A 21,284-nucleotide genomic window follows, 5' to 3' on the forward strand; every position below is an offset into this window, starting at 1 on the left:
TTTCCCAGAATAGGTATTCTAATGAATTAACTACTTATCAAACTAAAAATATAAAAAAGAAATATTTACAGGAAAGAATGTCAAAGAGGTTCAGTTCCAGATGCTGCAGGATTCTGACTCAGGCCATGTGGTCGTAAGAAGGAACTGGAGAGGCATCGGGCGGGATTGCTAACTCTTTGGTATGGAGCATAAGGGGAACAACTGCGCAGATGCAGACCAGCACACACCACTTGCTAGAAACCTAGTCTCAGGCGCATGCACATCCACAGTGGAATACACACAGGAACCAGCACTTGAAGTATTCAGTATTTATACTCCACGGCAGTCAGTAGCAGCCAGAAGGCTATACTATGTGTGATGTATTTCACTCTCTCGCAGACCAGCTGTAGGGCTTGTCCGCGCTTGAAATGCTACAGCAGCACAACTGCTGTAGCCCTTCAATGTAGACACTACCTACGCTGATCGGAGGGGTTCTCCCATCGGTGTAGGTAATCCACCTCCCTCAAGAGGCAGTAGCCAGGTCGGAGGAAGAATGCCATCTACACCAGAAGTTAGGTCATCTTAACTACGTCACTCAGCAGTGCGGATTTTTCACACCCCTGACCAATGTAATTGGGTCGACCTAACATTTTAGTGTAGACTAGGCTGTATTAATGCAGATTATTCCTCTAAGCACCATAGCCCTTCTGCTTTCACAGGCAGCACAGACCTTAAGAAATTAAGAGTTGACTTACGAATGTTGAAATCATCCTTGTAATTTGAAGGAAAAGGCTTGGACTGGGGAGGATCTGGGTAAGTGCCTTTCCAGCCTGTCATGAGGGTAGTTAACGTGTAGACTTCATCCACATCCAGATTTAAGCTGAACATCCCTTCATGTACCTGTAATGAAAGAAAGCACAAGCTAAAGGAATGCAAGAGGCAGCTAAAGCAATCATGTCAGCATGTGCCAAAGTTCTGCAGCGTTTCCTTTAACTGTCCGAGTTAACACAAACCATCATGGGGGGGAGGGATAGCTCAGTGGTTTGAATATTGGCCTGCTAAGCCCAGGGTTGTGAGTTCAATCCTTGAGGGCCATTTAGGGATCTGGGGCAAAAATTGGGGAGTGGTCCTGCTTTGAGCAGGGGGTTGGACTAGATGACCTCCTGAGGTCCCTTCCAACCCTGATATTCTATGATTCAATGATCTTGCATCAGTTGGTCTAATTTCTCTATAGGTATGCTGATCTTACCCCTAAACTCTGTACTTCACTCCATCCTCCAGTTAATTGTAACACTGCAAACTGTCTATAAACGAGCTAATGAGGCACAGCACTAAATGTCCATTCTGAGCATGAAAGACACCAGGGAGCTACTGTGAAGAGGGGAGGCAGCAGTTGGCAGTACAGGGATCCATCTGGAAACACTCATTTACAACAGAATTTAAGCAAGGTCACGTAATATTAAGAACCGCTTTTTTAAGAAGTAGTATTTATCGAGGCAATCAGCACCCAATCTGCAGAAGCTTCTCTGTATTCCCATGTTCCCATTACTTGGGATATAACAGATTCACTGGCAACAGGGGTCCCTCTTCCCACACATTACTTCTAAATGTGTGGAGAGAACAACATCACAGAGAAGCAGCAGATCCCAAAGAGGACATTTTTGGGTTGAGGCTGTGAAGATGGGATGTGGGGGGTCCCGGCCAGAGAAATATAAGGCCTTGACCCTGCAAATCCCTGTGCAACAGAATGCAAGATTGGTGCAGTCTAGCACAAATGCAAGTGTCAAGGAAACGTAGGTGTGTGTAAGCAAGTTTAAGTGCTGCACTGAGCAGTAAAGGGTCAGGTCTACTGTGCATCTACTCCAGTGCTCAATTGTACAAGGTAAGAAAGGGGCAAGACCAAGGGAAAGAACAGAGTTTATTTTGAGTATATCATTATGCTAATGAATCACTTAGCTACATTCTTCTCTCTCAAGATTCACTCCAGCTACCATGAAAGAGTGATGTGGCAGCCATGCAGCAGGGCTCTCACTAACAAGAATATCAATGTCCCTTGTACTCCCCATCCTGCTCAGCACTTTATGATTACTCAAGGAATACTGTACACCTCCATCATGTGGTGTCAAACCCAAAGAGCCAAATTCTCTTCTCACACTGGGGTAAAGCTGAAGTAATTCCACTTTTTTACCTTGCACCTATACATGTAACGTTCCACAACTGAGCTGGATAGGATTAAATCCCTCGTACATAAAATACAGAAGGGCCAGAAGACTGAACAAACCAGAGGTATCAAAACCATTTTTATCTGTAAGCCAGGTTTTCCTTCCACTCCCAGTCAATCACCCAGAATAACAAAATGGCAAGGGTTTGAGGGGAAATTAACAGTGATCAGTAAGTAACACACCCACCTTTACAGGAGGAAGAGGATGGAATAAGGTGGAATTTGCAGATTTGAAGCCAAGCTTAGTATACCACATTTTCAAGGTTTTCACTTCATGCTAGGAAGAAACATACAAAAACTTTCATAAGATTCTTCTTTGGAAATATTGAGGATTTAACAACATTTAAGGCTGTTTTAGTGAAACATGTTGGGCGGACAGCCCAAGAGACAACCATTCTTTGCTTATCCACAGAACAGGTATAGCATGGGCAGTGGCAGCTCACAATTCCCTCACATCTGTGGGTCTCTGCCCCAGTACACAGGAACAGCTTTTATGAAGAGGGGAATTCACTGTTAAGAGCCCACTGAATTCTTGGCTTCTGTCAAGAATGCCAACAAGATGGCGAATTAGTGCCAACTGTAATGAAGGTTCTGATACAGACATCCACCTCCAGTAGCTGGGCTTAGATTACCTCATTCATTTCATAGAGCTAACTTACCAATCACAAGTTTTGGTCACTAGTGCCTGGGCCTAATTAGGACTGCTGAATAACGCCGCTGATGCATCCTAGCGCTACAAGAATGTGAGGGCAACTATAGTTCTGTTACTGAAAAACACAATCATTCAACACAATTCTAGAGTTTGAATTTAGTCCCAGTGAAGTTAGCAAGAGAAAAATCTAGAGTTTGAGATGTGGTGTGCAACACTATTCTTACAGGATATCTTATACAATTTGCATGGCAAGCCATATGGCATAAGAGCAGTACCACTTGGGGCACTAGGGGAGGCAGTGTTCCAAGCGTAATGATTTAGGGCTGCTCGTAAGTCTTTTATTGCATTATTTCAGTGGTGAATGAGGCACTACTTGCCCCAGTAACACAGCAGCCGGTATGGCTGTGAAGGGAGAGGAACCAATCTTACTCGAAATTAAAACCTAAGTGTGTTCAAACACTTTCACCTTCTGGTAAGTAACTCCCCAAATCTGCCATTTAACACAGACGAGTTACTGTGGCTATTGGAGCACAGCTCATGTTTTTCCCAGCTGAGCCACACTCGTCTTCCTACCCACCCACCAAGAGATATCCAGAATATCTTTTCATGGAGCAGACATGTTTAAACTGAAACATAGGCCTCTCCTTTTCAGCAGAATAGCAACAGGAGGTGGTAACAAACAGTGTTTCACAAGAAGAGGATTTGTCCACATTGAGTGAGTGTTAAACATGCCCACAAGGGAGGGAGAAAGTAGTGGACTTCCAGGTCAAATAAGGAAAAACGTGTTCCTCTCCACACCACCAAAAGTATTTTTAGGAAAACGTTAAGGAAAATCCAGTAACTGAACTCTTTTTGACGTTGGGGGAATCAGTTGTTGGTTGGTGAAGATGATCGTAGTGTGACAAATTGTTCTTCTGTGAATACAATAACTATGTAAGTCTCTTATATACCCTACAGAATGAGAACGACAGTGCTCATCTTTTAGCCCCCAAAGTATAGGCCTCCACCACATAAGTTAAAGGAGCACTTTCAGCTTACAGCAGTAACGGATACGGGACTTACTACATGGCTACAATTTTAGAAGCCAACATCATTCACATGCACAAAGCTAGTTCATTACGCAGTGACATCTTATTTCGTACACGTATTAAACAACATGCAGCAGCCTGATGTCCCTGAATACATTGATATGATACATACACAAAAATATTTACTTACAAAGGATCCTTTGAGGTAGAAAGTTGCTTTCTGAGGGGACACAATGAAGGGAAACAGTGGAGGCCTGATACACTGAGAGTGCAAATAAGTCTGAAAAGAAAATGAATGGAACAGATGGGAAACATACATCACTGAAATCGGTCTTTGGCCAATTTTGATAGGTGTCACAATCCCCAAGTATGAGCCAAAAGCCATAAACATTAACAAAACAGTAACAAAAGAGATCAGATAAATTGGTTTAGTTTCAAGTTCACTGCTATTTTGTGGATAATGGAAGTTAGAGTCAGAGAACAACAGTTCATATTTTTATTTGGGATGCTACTTAAATTAGCAATGTGACAGGATTCCCAGGACTCCTTGCCAGACTACTGGAACTAAGACAATCAAGGAGCTGGAGAAAGAACTGATCACACCGTTCACCACTAGGACTAAAACGCACACAAAATTGATTTGTGTGAAGATGAGAACAAGTTAAATGAACTCTGCATCCAGATGATAAATCTTACTGTAGTTTGATTTCTGCAGGAATGATGGCCAAGATTTTCTAAAGTGATGCTTTTTGAGTATCTAATTTGAGATGCCTTAAACAAGCGTGATTTTCAGGGGTGAGGGCTTGCTCAAAACTCTCTGAAATCAGGCCCCTTTAAGGTATCTCAAACTGGACCCAAAAATCCCAAATCACATTTAAAAAAATCTTGGCTCAGATACCTCTTGCAAGACCTGCACGTGGCCCAGAAAGAAAAAAATAAAAGCTTAAAAAAATTCTAATCCCCTAGTCCTGCTTCATCTGTTGCTCCCTCTCACTATAAACTTTCTACCTTTTCCTGGGGTATTCAAAGCCCTTCGCCTGATTTTAAAATATTATGCCTACTCAATCAAGGAACTCACAATACCACATGACCAAGGCCCTTCATTCTCAGTTTTTAATTTATGTAAATCTTCCTGGGAATTTATCAGTGTTTATTACAAAATTAAAAAAAAACAGGGGAAAAATTCGTGCAAAAATTAACTTTACACACAGTTTGCTGGGTGAATATTGGGGGACAGGAGGACAGAAAAGCAACAAAGTAAAGTAAAAGTAGTTTAATGATGTGGTTTATTTAATGAACTGTACATTACATACATATATGCATGCACATGCACGCACATGTATATATATATATATCTTCTACATTAACGTAGATAGATGTGTTTATGTTAATAAGGTACTCAAGAAAATACAATATATTGTATTAGATAAACAATCAGCATTTTCATGTACTTCATGATCCAAAATTCAGGTGGGGTGGGGGGGAAAAAAATCACTAAAAGACAAAGAATACCTTTTGAATAACCTGGGAATTTTTCAGTATAAAAAAGGCAGTAAACTGAAAATGAAGGGCCTTCCACATGACCAACCACAACTAATCAACAGCTCAAATTTCAAAGGGCAGGAAAGAATAAAGACTCTTTTCCAAAACCCCATCACCAGAGACTGTGCTGACCCTCAAAACCACCACGAAAGAGGCTGGTGGACATCAGCACTTGTTTAAAAAAAACCCACACACATTATAAAATATGATAGAACATAGAGAGTAAATATTAGAAACAAATATTTCAAAGCTCAAAGATGCTACTGTATCTATACAGCAAAGAGGCTGGAAAGCTCTTGTTACATACTGAGCTTAGAATATAAAGGTTCGAAGAGACCTTGGGAGGTCATCTAGTCCAATCCCCTGCTCAGAGCAGGACCAACACCAACTAAATCATCACAGCCAAGGCTTTGTCAAGCCAGGCCTTAAAAACCCTCTGAGGATGGAGATTCCACCACCTCCCTAGGTAACCCATTCCAGTGCTTCACCACCCTCCTAGTGAAAAAGTTTTTCCTAATATCCAACCTAGACCTCCCCCACTGCAACTTGAGACCATTGCTTCTTGTTCTGTCATTTGTCACCACTGAGAACAGCCTAGCTCCATCCTCTTCGGAACCTCCCTTCAGGTAGTTGTAGGCTGGTATCAAATCCCCCCCTCACCTCTTCTCTTCTGCAGACTAAATAAGCCAAGTTCCTCAGCCTCTCCTCGTAAGTCATGTGCTCCAGCTCCCTAATAATTTTCGTTGCCCTCTGCTGGACTCTCCAATTTGTCCACATCCCTTCTGTTGTGGGGGGACCAAAACTGGATGCAATACTCCAGGTGTGGCCTCACCAGTGCCAAATAGAGGGGAATAATCACTTCCCTCGATCTGCTGGCAATGCTCCAACTAATACAGCCCAATATGCCGTTGGCCTTCTTGACAACGAGGGCACACTGTTGACACATCATATCCCGCTTCTCGTCCACTGTAACCCCTAGGTTCTTTTCTGCCGAACTGCTGCCGAGCCATTCGGTCCCTAGTCTGTAGCGGTGCATAGGATTCTTCCCTCCGAAGTGGAGGACTCTGCACTTGTCCTTGTTGAACCTCATCAGATTTCTTTTGGCCCAATCCTCCAATTTGTCTAGGTCCCTCTCTATCCTATCCCTACCCTCCAGCATATCTACCTCTCCTCCCTGTTTAGTGTCATCTGCAAACTTGCTGAGGGTGCAATCCACACCATCCTCCAGATCATTTATGAAGATATTGAACAAAACCGGCCCCAGGACCGACCCTTGGGGCACTCCACTTGATACCGGCTGCCAACTAGACATGGAGCCATTGATCACTACCCATTGAGTCCGACAATTTAGCCAACTTTCTATCCACCTTATAGTCCATTCATCCAGCCCATACTTCTTTAACTTACTGGCAAGAATACTGTGGGAGACCGTATCAAAAACTTTGCTAAAGTCAAGGAACACCATGTCCACTGCTTTCCCCTCATCCACAGAGCCAGTTATCACATCATGGAAGGCAATTAGATTAGTCAGGCATGACTTGCCCTTGGTGAATCCCTGCTGACTGTTCCTGATCACTTTCCTCTCTTTTAAGTGCTTCAGAATTGATTCCTTGAGGACCTGCTCCATGATTTTGCTGGGGACTGAAGTGAGGCTGACTGGTCTGTAGTTCCTCGGGTTCTCTTTCTTCTTTTTAAATATGGGCACTATATTTGCCTTTTTCCAATCGTCCGGGACCTTCCCTGATTGCCATGAATTTTGAAAGATAATGGCTAATGGCTCTGTAATCACATCAGCCAAACCCCTCAGCACCCTCGGATGCATTAGATCTGGACCCATGGACTTGTGCACATCCAGCTTTTCTAAATAGTCCTTAACCTGTTCTTTCACCACTGAGGGCTGCTCACCTCCTCCCCCATACTGTGTTGCCCAGTGCAGCAGTCTGGGAGCTGACCTTGTCTGTGAAGACCGAGGCAAAAAAAGCATTGAGTACTTCAGCTTTTACCACATCAACTTCTTAATGTGATTTAAGAAGTAAAAGAATAAAGTGCCTCTAAAGGTTAAAACTGTAGTAAATACTTTATTCATCTAACAGTTTTCTACTGCACTGTGTCACAAGTTAAGCCTGTGATACAAGACTGACACACCATGATTTCCAAGATCTAAATAGCTGTACCATCCAAGCACAGGAAGACAAGAGAAAGAGCTCTATTTGCTCTCACTGGCAAAGGTGCAAGTGACACGTACATAATGAGTTTCTGCAAGACAATTTTTTCAGAAAAATCCTTCTAAATCTCTACTGCTTTGTTGGGTACTGGAGAACATTACCATAGTTTCAACGATGATAGTAAGGTTGCCTAGGCCGTCAGTCAGAGCTACATAGCTGCCACCGCCTTCTAAATGTCCATCCACCTGCAGGTAGTGCCAGCCAGGGTAGGTAAACTGGGTTGTGTGTGCTGTGCAATAGTGAAAAGAAACCAAAAAGAAAGGTCAGCATTCATTCCAGGAAGTTCATCCTGCTACCATTTTGTAGCTTCCATACCACTGGTTTTACAACCATACGCTTTACTTTGAGAGAAATCTCCATAGAAATTACAAGGCACGAATTCTGGCTAGTTAATTGAAAAGAGACCAAAGAATCAAGAAGGTGGGGATAGCAGATTCTTATGTCTGAACCCCTTGCTACAGGATACATTTTTCTGTCTGCAGATGAATAGCAGAAGATCCAATACAGGGGAACTTCACACCATCCTGCCACATAGGGGAAGGGGCAGGTCACCTGATCTGGTGACCAGCTCTGCAGGGACAAGAAAAGGTTATGGGTGGACCAGAGGGTGGCCACTGGATCCATATATACATATTTAAATTGTGAATACATAAAATTTTTTATATGCTATATACACACAGAGTAAAGTGATGGTTTACAATCTCAGCCATCTCAAACAGAACATCGGAGTACTCCAATTCTGTTTTCTCTTCCTCCCTCTCAGAACTCAGAAAGCTCTTGGACCGAGATATTTTGGAGATAAAATAGAAAATAAAAATCAGGGACCGAGTCCTAGCCTTTACAGAGGTTTTAGCTCAAAGCCCTTTTTAATTTTTTTTAGAAACAGAGTTGTTTCTAAAAAACCCCAAAAGAGTTGTTTGCAATGAAAACGGAGAGATCTTTAATAATGGGAGCCATGAACTACATTGATGTGTGTGGCACAAGTCAAATCAGAGAACCAGATCTCATTTCCTGTCAGGATTTCTTCCTGCCCTCATTCTAGTTAAAATGAATGAGGGAAAGTCTTCGTATTGCTAAGAAAGTAAATATGTTCAATAAAAAAAACTGTATCCAATAAAAAGTGAACATAAAAGAAAATTATTAAACACCAAAAATAGAGGACGTTGTGCTCTTTAATCTAGCATAAAAAACCCAGAGTATTGTATTGTCTATACTTTTGTAGGTCTGTTTGAACTTTTTATTTACCTGTGATCCAGATAGGAGCTTCCACTGCATAATAGCCACTCCACGGCTCTTGCGCTGTCATTAATCCATTCCGACCAAAGGGCAAATCTTCATAATAACTAGCCACCAAATTCCAAGCAATAGTACTGGAAAATAGTTTTGTTTTTAAAGTCACAGTAGTTTTGAGTGCAGAGAATTGAACAAAATATTTCTGATCATGCTGAGACTGAACGCCCATATGTGTCTGCATAAACTAAACACTCCAATGGAGCTACTTCCTTTGGCAGATATATTATACATTTGCAGTGCTGGGAATTACCTGCAGAGCTACCATGTTCTGTAGGTATCTGCGTTTCTATACTAATGCACCTAAAGAAAATTTAGAAAGGCCAGCAAGACTAACTTGACTAGCAAAGTATTGCAAGATCCTTAGCATCTGGAATTTGCATATTCTAACCTCAGCTGCAGTGGAGCCCTTAATTAAATCATCCGTTTATCAATTTAGGATATTTGCTCAATTCATCACACCAGGTCTTTGGGAAATTAGAAAAAGGAAAAGTCAAGCTCTTGGGGTTTATACACGAAGAATATGGTTTTAAGCGCTAGTGAAAAGAGCTAAATGAAGTAACTTGTGGACTGAACTCTTTTTACCCACACAAAAGAGATTCTGCATCCGATGAAGTGAGCTGTAGCTCACGAAAGCTTCTGCTCAAATAAATTGGTTAGTCTCTAAGGTGCCACAAGTCCTCCTTTTCTTTTTGCGAATACAGACCGCAGCAGTGCAATTTTTACCCCACACTGTCCTCTCAAGGAACCTCAGTCACTCAAGGAAACGTTCTCAGTACACCAAAAAAAAATTTTTTTAAAAATTGAAGAAACCCAAAATCAAGAGAGCTTGTTAATAAAAAAGATCCTAGGTCTTATCCTCCTATTGGCATATTTGCATGTATCAAATTACGGCCACCATTTGTGCATGAAAATACTGTGATGGCATACATAGCTAGTCGCTGCTGCACGCAAACACTAGTTATTCTTTTAGTACCCCCTGGTATGGGCCAGTACCTAATTCACATAAGTGGTCATTATAACTGTGTGTGCCACTGTGCACCTGAATTTTTAAAAGGGGGGTCCTAAAAAGTTGACAAAAAAGATGCTTAGAAAAAGTTTTTCCTTTGTACACTAGCCAACTTGTTCTATTTAAATTTTCGAGAGCTCCAACTTGGCTGACAGGAACTACAGCAAATTTCAGCCCCATGTCATGCAGATAATTAGATACTAGCCTGTTTTCCGTAGAAAGGCCAACATGATTTTCATTATTCAAGGTATGCCAGATATGGAGCAGCTTGTAATACCTGATGAATACTGTGTGTTGATGTGGTTATTGGGATGTTTACTGTATGAATATGTTGATTTAGTTTAATAGAGGACTGTAAGGAAAAAAGCAGAAAGGGAAGAAGAATGACTCAAGGTAAGACTTCTTAACAAACACTTGAGAGCTTTTTAGAGACAATGCCATGATTAGAGTCGGTTGGGAACCTTCCAGTGGATTGTTTTACTTGTCTGAACACGCCAATTCATCAACAGCGAATCATTTCAAAGGATAAGGTAGATTGACCAATTTCCGTTTGAAAAATAACCATGAAGCATTTTGACATCAAAATGGAATGTTTTGAAATTTTTGGAACCAAACAGATTTTTCATTTTGAGTTTCCTTCTCATTATAATATAAAATAAATATTGAAAACATTTTTTAATTTAAAATGTTGAAATCTGAACAAAACCTTTTGATCAATCTAACCTCTTCTCCCTTCCTCCCCCCTCCCCCCCAAACCCCATTTTGTGGAAAATGTTTATTTTGTGGGAAATTTTCAACATTTTTGGTGTTCTTTTTCAGAACAGACATTCCCACAAAAAACAGTTCACACCCACCTCTAGCCAGGACAGGAAAAGGCCTGGGAACCAGAAAATCAAAAGAAAAGAACTGTGGCAGATTTAAAACAGAAAAATGTCTCAAAGGAGTTAGGGAGGGATATAAGGGGAGTTGTCCAGCAGAACCAGATGAAGATGCAGGTACACACTGGGGTGTCTCAAGTCAGGGGATGGTAAGCCTTTAGATCAGACAGATGTGTGTTGATTGTTGCTATAAAATCTTCCTCTCTCTCTCTCATGTGTTTTCCTACTCCAAAACATACACTTTTCTCTTAAGGAGGCTGTTTTGTCACTAGAATACCACTGTCAGACCCCCAAAGAAAAGAACCACAGCTGTCCAAACTCAGCTGGACCTGCTGGGTAATCATGGTTGAAACACAGGACACTGTGGCACACAGCCTGGTCTAAAAGTGGTTAAACTGTGGAATTCCAGCCTACAGTAGTAAAGGCAAAAAGCCTGACACCTGAGGGGTTCACTCAAAGAGACCAGAGAAGTACAGCTAGCCTTGTAACTATGACACTATGCTGAAGTTATGAAAATAACTGACTGCATATAAGACTTACGAGGTCATATTTCCATTCACATAGTTCTGGTTCAGGATCCGAGCCCAGCAGCCTGCACCCACTTCATCATTGAAAGTGCTATAATCTTCTGAAGCCCATAGTTTCTTCTGAGTTGCTAAGGCATTATCCACTGTTTTTGTTCCAGGGTAATGAGCCCTGGATAGTATTTCAAAAAAGGACAGCAATTAACACAAGAAAAGCAGAACTCAAGGACACATTCAGTTATTAGCTCAAAGCAAAAACAAAATGCCTGGTGCCAAAAAAATAAAAATAAATCACTATGTGGATTTCACACCAGAGAATCATACTAGTTAAATCCAGAAGAGAGCTACAATATTTAATAATTTAGCCCCATCTGTGCCAATGCAGGATTTTTCCTTATAATATAGTCTGATGCTTTAGCAAGTCTAGTTTTAAATATCAAATGCAAATCCGGCTTTTTATTCCCTATCCTGGTGTGCACATTTTTTCCTGATAGTCGGCATTAGTGCCCCCACGCTTTTATCTCATTGCTGCTAATTATACCACCTTGTACCACCCTAAATAAATCCTCTTCTGGGTTTTTATGACTTTCACATACTTATGGATTAATAATAATTCTCATCACTGGGTATCTTCAAAGCCCTATACATACAGTGAGATCTCCCCTTAGCCATCACTTAACCATGCTATTTATGCCTACTCTTATACTCTTTCCTCAGAAATAAAATCTTTGAACTTTCAGCAAGTATGTTGTTAAAGCCAAGAGAAAAAGCACTGAAAGTTTGGAGCAGCTGCAATAAACTGAGGTTATGTACAGAATATGACAGGAGCTCTGCTTATTTCTCTTTGACAGATCTTTCCTACTCCAAATGGAGATATTTGTTCTCATCCAAGACGACCTTTTGTGCTCACACTGGTTTGGTTACCACCGATTCACTAACGCAATTTCGTCTTAACAGTTTCAAAGGCTTTCCTTCTATCAATAAGGGGCATTTTTGGTTACTCTTATCTGATGGGAAACTAAGAAGGACGTCAACTACACACTGAAAACAAAACCATAAACTCTATAGATAGAGGTCTGAGAAGGGTCCTTAATATTAGTCTGATATAGAGGCAGGAGGAACCTTGCTAATTTGTGGGCAAGGGAAGGGAATAATATTTCTAAAACAAAGAAGAAAGAATTCAACTAAGTGATCTGTTTCCTTTAAGAGGAGTATGGACAATCTCCCAATATGGTACTCATTCACGTATAGCTTTACTAATCTAATAAAAGGCATAATACAGTGCTCATAAATATGTTGAATATTCATCCCTATGCTGTTAGGCTTATTGTATACACGTTCAACTCTTTTTGGTTTGGAAGCAAAAATGTAAGTGACTAAAATATTAACTTTGATGCTTCAGGGATTAGATGAAAAATGTAGTTTGCGGAAACAGATGTAAAGCAGAGTTAGTAAATGTGCACTTCTATGCCCCTCTCCCCTGAAGGCTCTCAAAACACTTCACAAACATTATTACTCAACTCCCCTGGCAGATACTATCCCCATTTCACAGAAGAGAGAAAAGATGCAAAGTGAATGACAAGATCACGCAGGTACACAGTAATAAAACCAATACCCAGACTTGTATTTTAACTACAAAGAACAAGGTCCCTGTATATACATAAGAGGTGGAATAACCAAATAATGGGAATAAGAGGAGAGCACTAAAGGTAAGGGAAGAAAATGGACAAGAAGATGGGATGACCAAAGGGTTAAGGTTAAAAAAGAAAACTGAAACTGGGTCATTCAAAAAGGACAGAAAGACCATTTTCAGAACGTATTTATGAGCAGCTTTGCTCCACTTGCAGCCCACATCCTGTTAGACACAACATCCCAGTTTGTTCCATTAGTGTGTGCTTAAGCAGAACAGTCTCACCGAGAGTGAGAAGTGAGTCATTTTTTCCCCCCTCAGATGCCAGTGAATGAGCAATGATCACGAACTCTGCTCCTCAGACACTGCCTGTACCCTAGGTGCTTTGGTTTCTTTTATTAAGATCTAACAGACTCCACATAGAGTAGGCCACAGCTCAAGCCTCATTACCCCATGGTCTGACTTTTTATAGCTACAGTTTTTAGCGGATTCCCTCACACTGCCAAGCACCAGTTTTTAAAGAAGAACTTATAGCCCTTCAATATGCCTTCAGTCTACTGAATCCATAACTACTTTAAAATGTATGAGGTCACTAGACTGGGTTACAATCTTCTTTTAAGTTATCCTTTCCACCCGAGCACCTCAGCTACACTGACCTGACAAATAAGGTACATGGCACACAGCAAGAGGTGCACTGTGCCAAAGAACAAGTTCCTTTCACAGAGAGAAAAAAGGTCAGATTCTTCACATCTTCCAACTTCCTCATCAGAGCAAGCTGTTCCCATCTATTCTGCAGATTCCCCAACAGCCTTAGAGCCAGAACAGCTAGTTCCTATGCCACCCCTCATCTCTTCCCATCTCCAAACACCCCGAGCATGCTCCAGCACAGGCGGCACGGCCACAACATACTACTCTGCAGCTACCCCTAGCTAGTGGACCGGGGTGTGGGGGGGGTTAGGTGCTGTGGAGTGTATAAAACTAGTTAAAGCAGTGGTCTCCAAACTTTTCACAGTCACACCTCCCCTGACCCGTGTCCGCGCACACACACCCCGAGCCAGGGCCAGAAGGGGGGCCACAACTCCTGTGGGGGGAGAGGGGAGGAGCAGACGGGTAAGGGGGCCGAGGCTGGGGCCATAGCCAGGGCCAGAAGTGAAGCCGGGGGTGGAGCTGGGGGCCAATTCTAGGGGCCAGGAGTGGAAGCCGTGGCCAGGCCATGGTCGGGGCCGGAAGCGGGGCCAGAGCAGAGCTAGGGGCGGAGCAGAGCTGAGTGGTGCTTCCTCCCTGACCCTTGGGTAGGCTGGCCCAGGCCCTGCTGTGTCCCCGCTCCCGCCCGGGGTGCCACACCTCACAGTTTGGGGACCACTAGGTTAAAGTGTTAGAATGTCATAACTGGCTCCCTGATATCTCTCCCCCTTCTCTGCTTCTCCCCATCTCGGGGTGGCAGCAGAGAATTTGAGCCTTACAGGCTAAAGTTAGGAATGATCCGTATATAGCTGGGATGCTTCAACAGAATAGGTAAGATTTAAGGACTTATTTTACAGGACTCTGCACTTATCCTTATTGAACCTCAGATTTCTTTTGGCCCAATCCTCCAATTTGTCTAGGTCCTTCTGTATCCTATCCCTCCCCTCCAGCGTATCTACCACTCCTCCCAGTTTAGTATCATCCGCAAATTTGCTGAGAGTGCAATCCACTCCATCCTCCAGATCATTTATGAAGATATTGAACAAAACCGGCCCCAGGACCAACCCTTGGGGCACTCCACTTGACACTGGCTGCCAACTAGACACGGAGCCATTGATCACTACCCGTTGAGCCCGACAATCTAGCCAGCTTTCTACCCACCTTATAGTGCATTCATCCAGCCCATACTTCCTTAACTTGCTGACAAGAATACTGTGGGAGACCGTGTCAAAAGCTTTGCTAAAGTCAAGATACAATACATCCACTGCTTTCCCTTCATCCACAGAACCAATAATCTCATCATAATCTCATCCTGCAGCTTGAACTTAGGTTTTGCCAGAGCTGGAATATAGAGGCCCAGAGTCTGTAGGGTCGTGTGGAAGCCCTTCATGCCATACAGCCTTGTATCTGTTTCTGCTGCCAACAGAGCTTTCCCGTCAAACGAGAGATCCTGCATGGAAGACTGCGCCTCGCCAGACAGCCCAGAGAGCAGGAGCCATGGATCGTGCAGCCGTGTCCGCAGCATCCGAGGCTGCCTGCAGGGACGCCCTAGCAGCCGCTGCCCCTTCCTCCACTAGTGCCTTGAACTCCTTCCTATCGCGCTCCTGGAGGGAGTCCTCAAACTTGGGCAGGGAGCCCCACGGATTGAATTTGTGCCGGCCCAGGAGAGCCTGATGGTTTGCCACTCGTAACTGGAAGCTCAAAGACAAATACATTTTCCTTCCGAAAGAGTCCAGTCTCCAAGAGTCTTTGTTCTTTGGGGTCGGGGCTGGCTGACCCTGCCGTTCCCTGTGGCTGACAAACTCGACCACCAGGGAGTTGGGCCCAGGTGGGTATACAAGTACTCATGCCCCTTAGTGGGTATAAAGTACTTGCATTCCGCCTTCTTAGAGATGGGGACCAATGAGGCCGGTGTTTGCCACAGGGCATTTGAAATCTTAGCCACCCCTTCCTGGAGGGGCAAAGCCACCCTTCCTGATGCCTACGAGGACAGCACGTTAAACAGGGAGTCTGAGGGCTCCTCCATCTCCTCTGCCTGGAGGTGGAGGCTTGCTGCCACCCTCTTTAAGTCCTCCTGAGGGGCCGAGGGGGGCAGGGCCGCAAACGCCTCCTCCAGGCGGGGCGAGGAGGCCGGTGCAGTGCTCTGGGTATCAGCTGGCACTGGAGGGTCCACCACCTGGTCGGACTCCGGGCACGGTGCCGAGGACATTCATCCCACTGACTCCTCTCTCAGGTGTCTGGAGAGGGAGGCCAATGATGCTTCCGAAGCTCCAGCCACCGAGCGAGCTCCCACCGGGGGCTGCGCTGGAGGCCATTGGGCCCACTGGTACCATTGGGCTGGCCATGACGCTTGGTGCCACTGCACCTGCTGTGGCACCAGCGGGGCCGGCTGTTCGGGTTGGCTGGCCTGGCCCATCGAAGGACGGCTACGAATGGAGACCAGGCTGGTGTAAGATCTGCTGATGTCTCTGGACCGGGAGGAACGGCGGTGCCAGGATCTATGTCAGCCACGGGACTGCAATCTCGACGTGGAGGACCGGTACCAACGGTAACAGCTGCTCCACGAACGGCCTCAACGGGTGGACCCGCGATGGTGAGATGCCGGTTATCAATGCCCAGGGCTGCGATGTCTTGGCAGAGACTTGGAGCGGGAGTCCGAGCAGGAATGGCATCGACGACCGTGCCGTGACCGACTGCAGTACCCCCTCCAAGACGAGAACCGCTGGCAACGCCTGCCGCAGTCCCGTCGATATTCGCTCCTTGAGGACGAGCGGTGCCGAGAGTCCCGGCCAGATGGAACCCAGCCAGACAGTCTGGTTGGCGTCAAGGGTGATCCACATGGATTCTGCCCCGAATGGTCACTGGGCGGTGAATGGTGTCAGGAACGTTCCCTCGACCGAGGCCAATACCGGGCCTTAGGCGACTGCGGAGATCCCAGCGGCAACTTGCCTCTGGAACATGGGGCTGACATCAGCGGTGCTCCGGGCACCGGCATGGACATAACGTCCCAGGCCGCCTGGAGGGCTTCAGGCGTGGACGGCATCTGGACATCCGGAAAGGCCTGTTCCGAAGGGGCCGGGCTACTCTGCTCAACGTGAGTTGGGGGCCTGGGGCCTGGTGGGGATCGAGGACTGCCTGACATGGGCCTAGCCTCTGTCCCAGACTTCCCATGGTGCCGCTGCGAAGAGGGAGTCTTTCTGGCCCTCTTGGCGTGCCCCGTGGACAGGGATCAGTGCCGACTCGTCGATGGCACCAGTGGGTTGCCATGTGCCAACGCCACGGTGCCAGGTACCGGTTCGGAGCGGCGTGCTGGATCGGGGTCAGCACCGACTCCATCAGGATGGCCCGCAGCCTAATGTCCCTTTCTCTTTTGGTCTGAGGCTTAAACGACTTGCAAATCTTGCACCTTTCGCTGATATAGGTTTCTCCCAAACAGCGCAAACAGTTTGCATGCGGGTCACTTCTTGGCATAGAACGCCTACAAGAGCCGCAAGACTTAAACCCCAGGGCGCGGGGCATGCCCCAGCCCACTGACTAACTAAACTACAGGTACCAACACTGAACGAATGAACAATTCTTGGGACAAGCTACAGCAAAGCTGGAGCAGAGTAGTTCCAACGCACCCTCACTGGTGGCAAGAAGAAACTGAGGGTGGGGGAAGCGCGCAGCTCCCCTTATACTGCGCCAGGCAGGCGCCACTTCAGGGGGCGCTCCCCCGCAATCAGTACTACTGGGGGGAAAACTTCTGGCACCAGTGGACGTGGTGAGCATGCACACATATTGTGGAATACACATGAGCAATCACTCGAAGAAGAAAAACAGAGTTATTATGCGTCTTCAGTCAATGGCAGCTTGGGTAAGTCAACAGTACTATCAAGCTTAAAGAGAAAAGGCACTTCCAGAGGTTCCTAGTAAGATGAACACATGCTGATAATTTTAACCCTTTTTACAGTAGTTTTACATCTTCACTTGCTAGATGATTCATAGATACTAAGGCCAGAAGGGACCATTGTGATAACCTAGTCTAACAGCCTGTACAGCCTAGGCCATAGAACTTCCCCGTTCCCCAAATATCCTAAAGCATATCTTTCAGAAAAAGATCTAATCTTGATTTTAAAATTGCCAGTGTTGGAGAATTAATACAGGTATGTAGTTAATTTTAATTTTCTGCTTCTGAGACAACACACTGGTATCCAATGAAATTCAACTAGAAAAACATGTCCACCCATCTGATGGTCACATCAGCCTCCACATGAACAAACCCTGCCTACCTAAACTAAACCAGTAATGAGACTCAGCAGATTAATTGAATCAAACTTTGCTAGTTGAATCACAGCTGAAGTCATAAGGCTCAATTCACACTAAGGTCTATGACAGTTTTTGCCAGCGTAGACCCTAGAAGAAACCAGCCATAGCAGAATATTTGCAAGAGGGTGGCATCAAAGCATGTTCCGTGCACCAACTGTAGGAGTTCCAAGCAGCCCCCAAAATAGGCAGGGCTAGCCAGAGAAGGGGCCTGGCTCTATGACTGAACCGACTGGGCATATAACTGTCAGCAGATTTTAAGGCTAAGTCCACTCAGGTGGAAAACTCCGATGGAATTTGAAAGGAGCCAGGCTAGCACATGCAGCTGTAATGATCACCTCTCTATACTCGACAGAGTAAATTATTTAGCAGGAAAGGTTAAGGTATCAAACCTTTGGTGAGAGCTTAGCAAAGCCAAAGCTCCCAGCAAACTCTACTTCTCTGAAGTTACATAAGAGAAACCAGTGGAAATACATGATCAGAGCAGGCTACCAAGAAAGCAGCTTCATAAAAAAGAAAAAAAGTGACCTACCCTATGATATCGACCACTTGATGGAGCTCAGAGTCGATCATCATGAAAAAGGAAATTGGCTCCCACAGGTTATCACTGGCTATGATCCTCACCCGCTGCAGACTTCGTTTATCCAAGGTGTACCTTAAGAGCTTTTTTAAGAGAAAAGAGAAAGAAAAAAAAAAGTTGTGTCATACTGGCACAAATCCAGGTTTGCAACAGAAAGCGGCTTTGCTTGGTTACCAAATGAACTTTTTACAATTTTTTTTAAAAAAATCTTCCTTTTACACCTCCATACAGAACAGTTATGTCAAGAGTATACTTAGCAAAAAGAATGTCAACCATAAGCTGGTGATCAAAAGAGACAACATGTTCTTCTATCATGTCAAGCCCCAAAGTTCAGTTAGTCCAAGATTGCACAGTACATAAGGGAGGTACGGAAAATGAAAAACATTTGATTCTCATTTTCTTACATACATGCAGAGTGTAGATAAAGTTCGACAAGGCAAAGGCAACTACATTTCATGACAGAGAATCTATTTGCAGATCAGTAACTTACAAAATGTCAGTAGTTTGAGTGTGCAGTTACAAAGAATATAGACAGAAAAACATGGACAAGTCTGATCCAAAAGGTATACAACATTTCTGAACATAAAGCAAATATTTCATAATAAAACACAATGAAGAACAACTGCATCACCAGCGGACTCTTTCAGTTTAAAAACTGAAGCTACAGAACACAGATAAGGTTTACAGTCCACATTGGGGGTATGCAAGGAATTACTCTTATGGAAGTTTTTGTTTCAGAAACAAAGCAAGCTGCTATCAGATAATACTGTACTTGTTAAAGTCATTTAGATGACTAAGGAGTAAGCACTTTCCAGGACATTCTGCTGTTTACATGATGCGCACACATAACTTGCTGCCTTCAAAACTACTGTACCATTAACATCATATCACAGAATACAAAAAGTCCAAATACGGAAAATCTGAGAGCAGATGTTTCTCCTGCAACACTAATTCATCCACTTCACATAGCATTTATTTTGTGGTACATATTAATCATCATGACAGGACTAAAGTTTGACAAGAAAAACAGGTACAGAAAATGCTACATGCAGAGGGCCAAAGACAGCTTAGTTACATCTTTGTAATGATCAGAATCTGAACCAGTATACCACAGGACAGAGCTAACAGCAGAGAATATCAGATTAAGATTTCCTGACTTTTCAGTTCTTATTTTCTCAGCCTTAATGTGATATTGCTTCTCATGCACATCACAAAACTAGCAAAGTAGAATGTTGAACACTAGAATCTCTTGAATTGGCTTCCTTCAAACTTAGAGTATTTTAGGTCTCAACATAAAATGTAAATAAACCCAGATTGAACTGTCTAGCCTCTGTTCTTTTTGAGCTATGCAAACACGAAAATTCTGATTTACAGGAAAGGTTGCATGGTCCAGAAAGGAAAACAAGAGTTCATTAGCAGGAATTTCCAAAGTTCTACCCTAGCTCTGCCACTGATCCAGCATGTGATCTTGGGCAAGTCACTTCACTTCAGTCTGAGTTTCTCCAACTGTAGCAGGGATAGTAATAGCTGCCTACCTCACAGGAAGCAAGGCGGGAATTAGCTAGACATTATCTTCAGACTAGACATGGCCTTTGAGATCACTATTAAGAAGCTATTATCTTGGATATACTATCACCTCATTCAAGCAGGAGTCAGTCAGGATACCAAACAAATCCCTTGTTTCCAGGAGGGCCATTCAATTATGGGTCATTCTCAAAGACTCTTGGTTCCCACTAAATTGCAAACTATATCTAATGAAAGACTATTGTCATCAACAAACCAAGTTACTATGATCATAGCTAAAATCCCTCCTCAACAGCAACTTTTTTCTCACTGATGACAAATCATACTATGATTATTGGGTGACTTGTGTCCTCTGAGAGAAGACCAGAACCTGAAGCATCATTATCTACCCTACAGGACACCAAGGGTCATGAGGCATTGCCATTGACTTCTAAGGGACAGGCTTAATTGTGCATGGATTTCTAAAGAGCATGATCATCACAGACCATAATTTAGAATCATAAAATATCAGGGTTGGTCATCTAGTCCAGTCTAGTCTAGACCTCAGTAGGTCATCTAGTCCAACCCCTGCTCAAAGCAGGGCCAATCCCGAACTAAACCACCCTAGCCAGGGCTCTGTCAAGCCTGACCTTAAAAACCTCTAAGGAAGGAAATTCTACCCCATCTCTAGGTAACCCATTCCAGTGCTTCACCACCCTCCCCTCCTAGTGAAAAAGTTTTTCCTAATAACCAACCTAGACCTCCCCCACTGCAACTTGAGACCATTACTCCTTATTCTGTCATCTGGTACCACTGAGAACAGCCTAGATCCATTCCCTTTCAGGTAGTTGAAAGCAGCTATCAAATCCCCCCTCATTCTTCTCTTCTGCAGACTAAATAATCCCAGTTCCCTCAGCCTCTCCTCATAAGCCATGTGCTCCAGCCCCCTCATCATTTTTGTTGCCCTCCACTGGACTCTTTCCAATTTTTCCACATCCTTCTTGTAGTGTGGGGCTGGACACAGTACTGGACACAGTACTCCAGATGAGGCTTCACCAATGTCGAATAGAGAGAAATGATCAGGTCCCTCGATCCGCTGGCAATGCTCCTACTTTAAACAGCCCAAAATGCCGTTAGCCTTCTTGGCAACAAGGGCACACTGTTGACTCATATCCAGCTTCTTGTCCACTGTAACCCCTCGGTCCTTTTCTGCAGAACTGCTGCCTAGCCACTC

At 44.0% G+C, this 21,284-nt stretch overlaps 1 protein-coding gene across 2 annotated transcripts in view; it reads right to left on the reverse strand.

The window, feature by feature from the left end:
- The window catches only part of GALC (galactosylceramidase), a 59,259-nt gene that overhangs the window by 16,989 nt on the left and 20,986 nt on the right, over positions 1-21,284 (reverse strand). For both annotated transcript variants that reach the window (XM_084631482.1, XM_084631481.1), the window contains exons 7-13: positions 18,500-18,630; positions 11,365-11,520; positions 8,893-9,017; positions 7,749-7,876; positions 4,071-4,160; positions 2,388-2,477; positions 735-879 (exon numbers count right to left, since the gene is read on the reverse strand). In XM_084631482.1, coding sequence (XP_084487608.1) covers positions 735-879; positions 2,388-2,477; positions 4,071-4,160; positions 7,749-7,876; positions 8,893-9,017; positions 11,365-11,520; positions 18,500-18,630 — 865 coding nt within the window. The remainder of the gene's footprint in view (positions 1-734; positions 880-2,387; positions 2,478-4,070; positions 4,161-7,748; positions 7,877-8,892; positions 9,018-11,364; positions 11,521-18,499; positions 18,631-21,284) is intronic.

The sequence above is a fragment of the Lepidochelys olivacea genome (genome assembly GCF_965140295.1).
Source record: "Lepidochelys olivacea isolate rLepOli2 genome assembly, chromosome: 6".
Taxonomy (NCBI): Eukaryota; Metazoa; Chordata; order Testudines; family Cheloniidae; genus Lepidochelys; species Lepidochelys olivacea.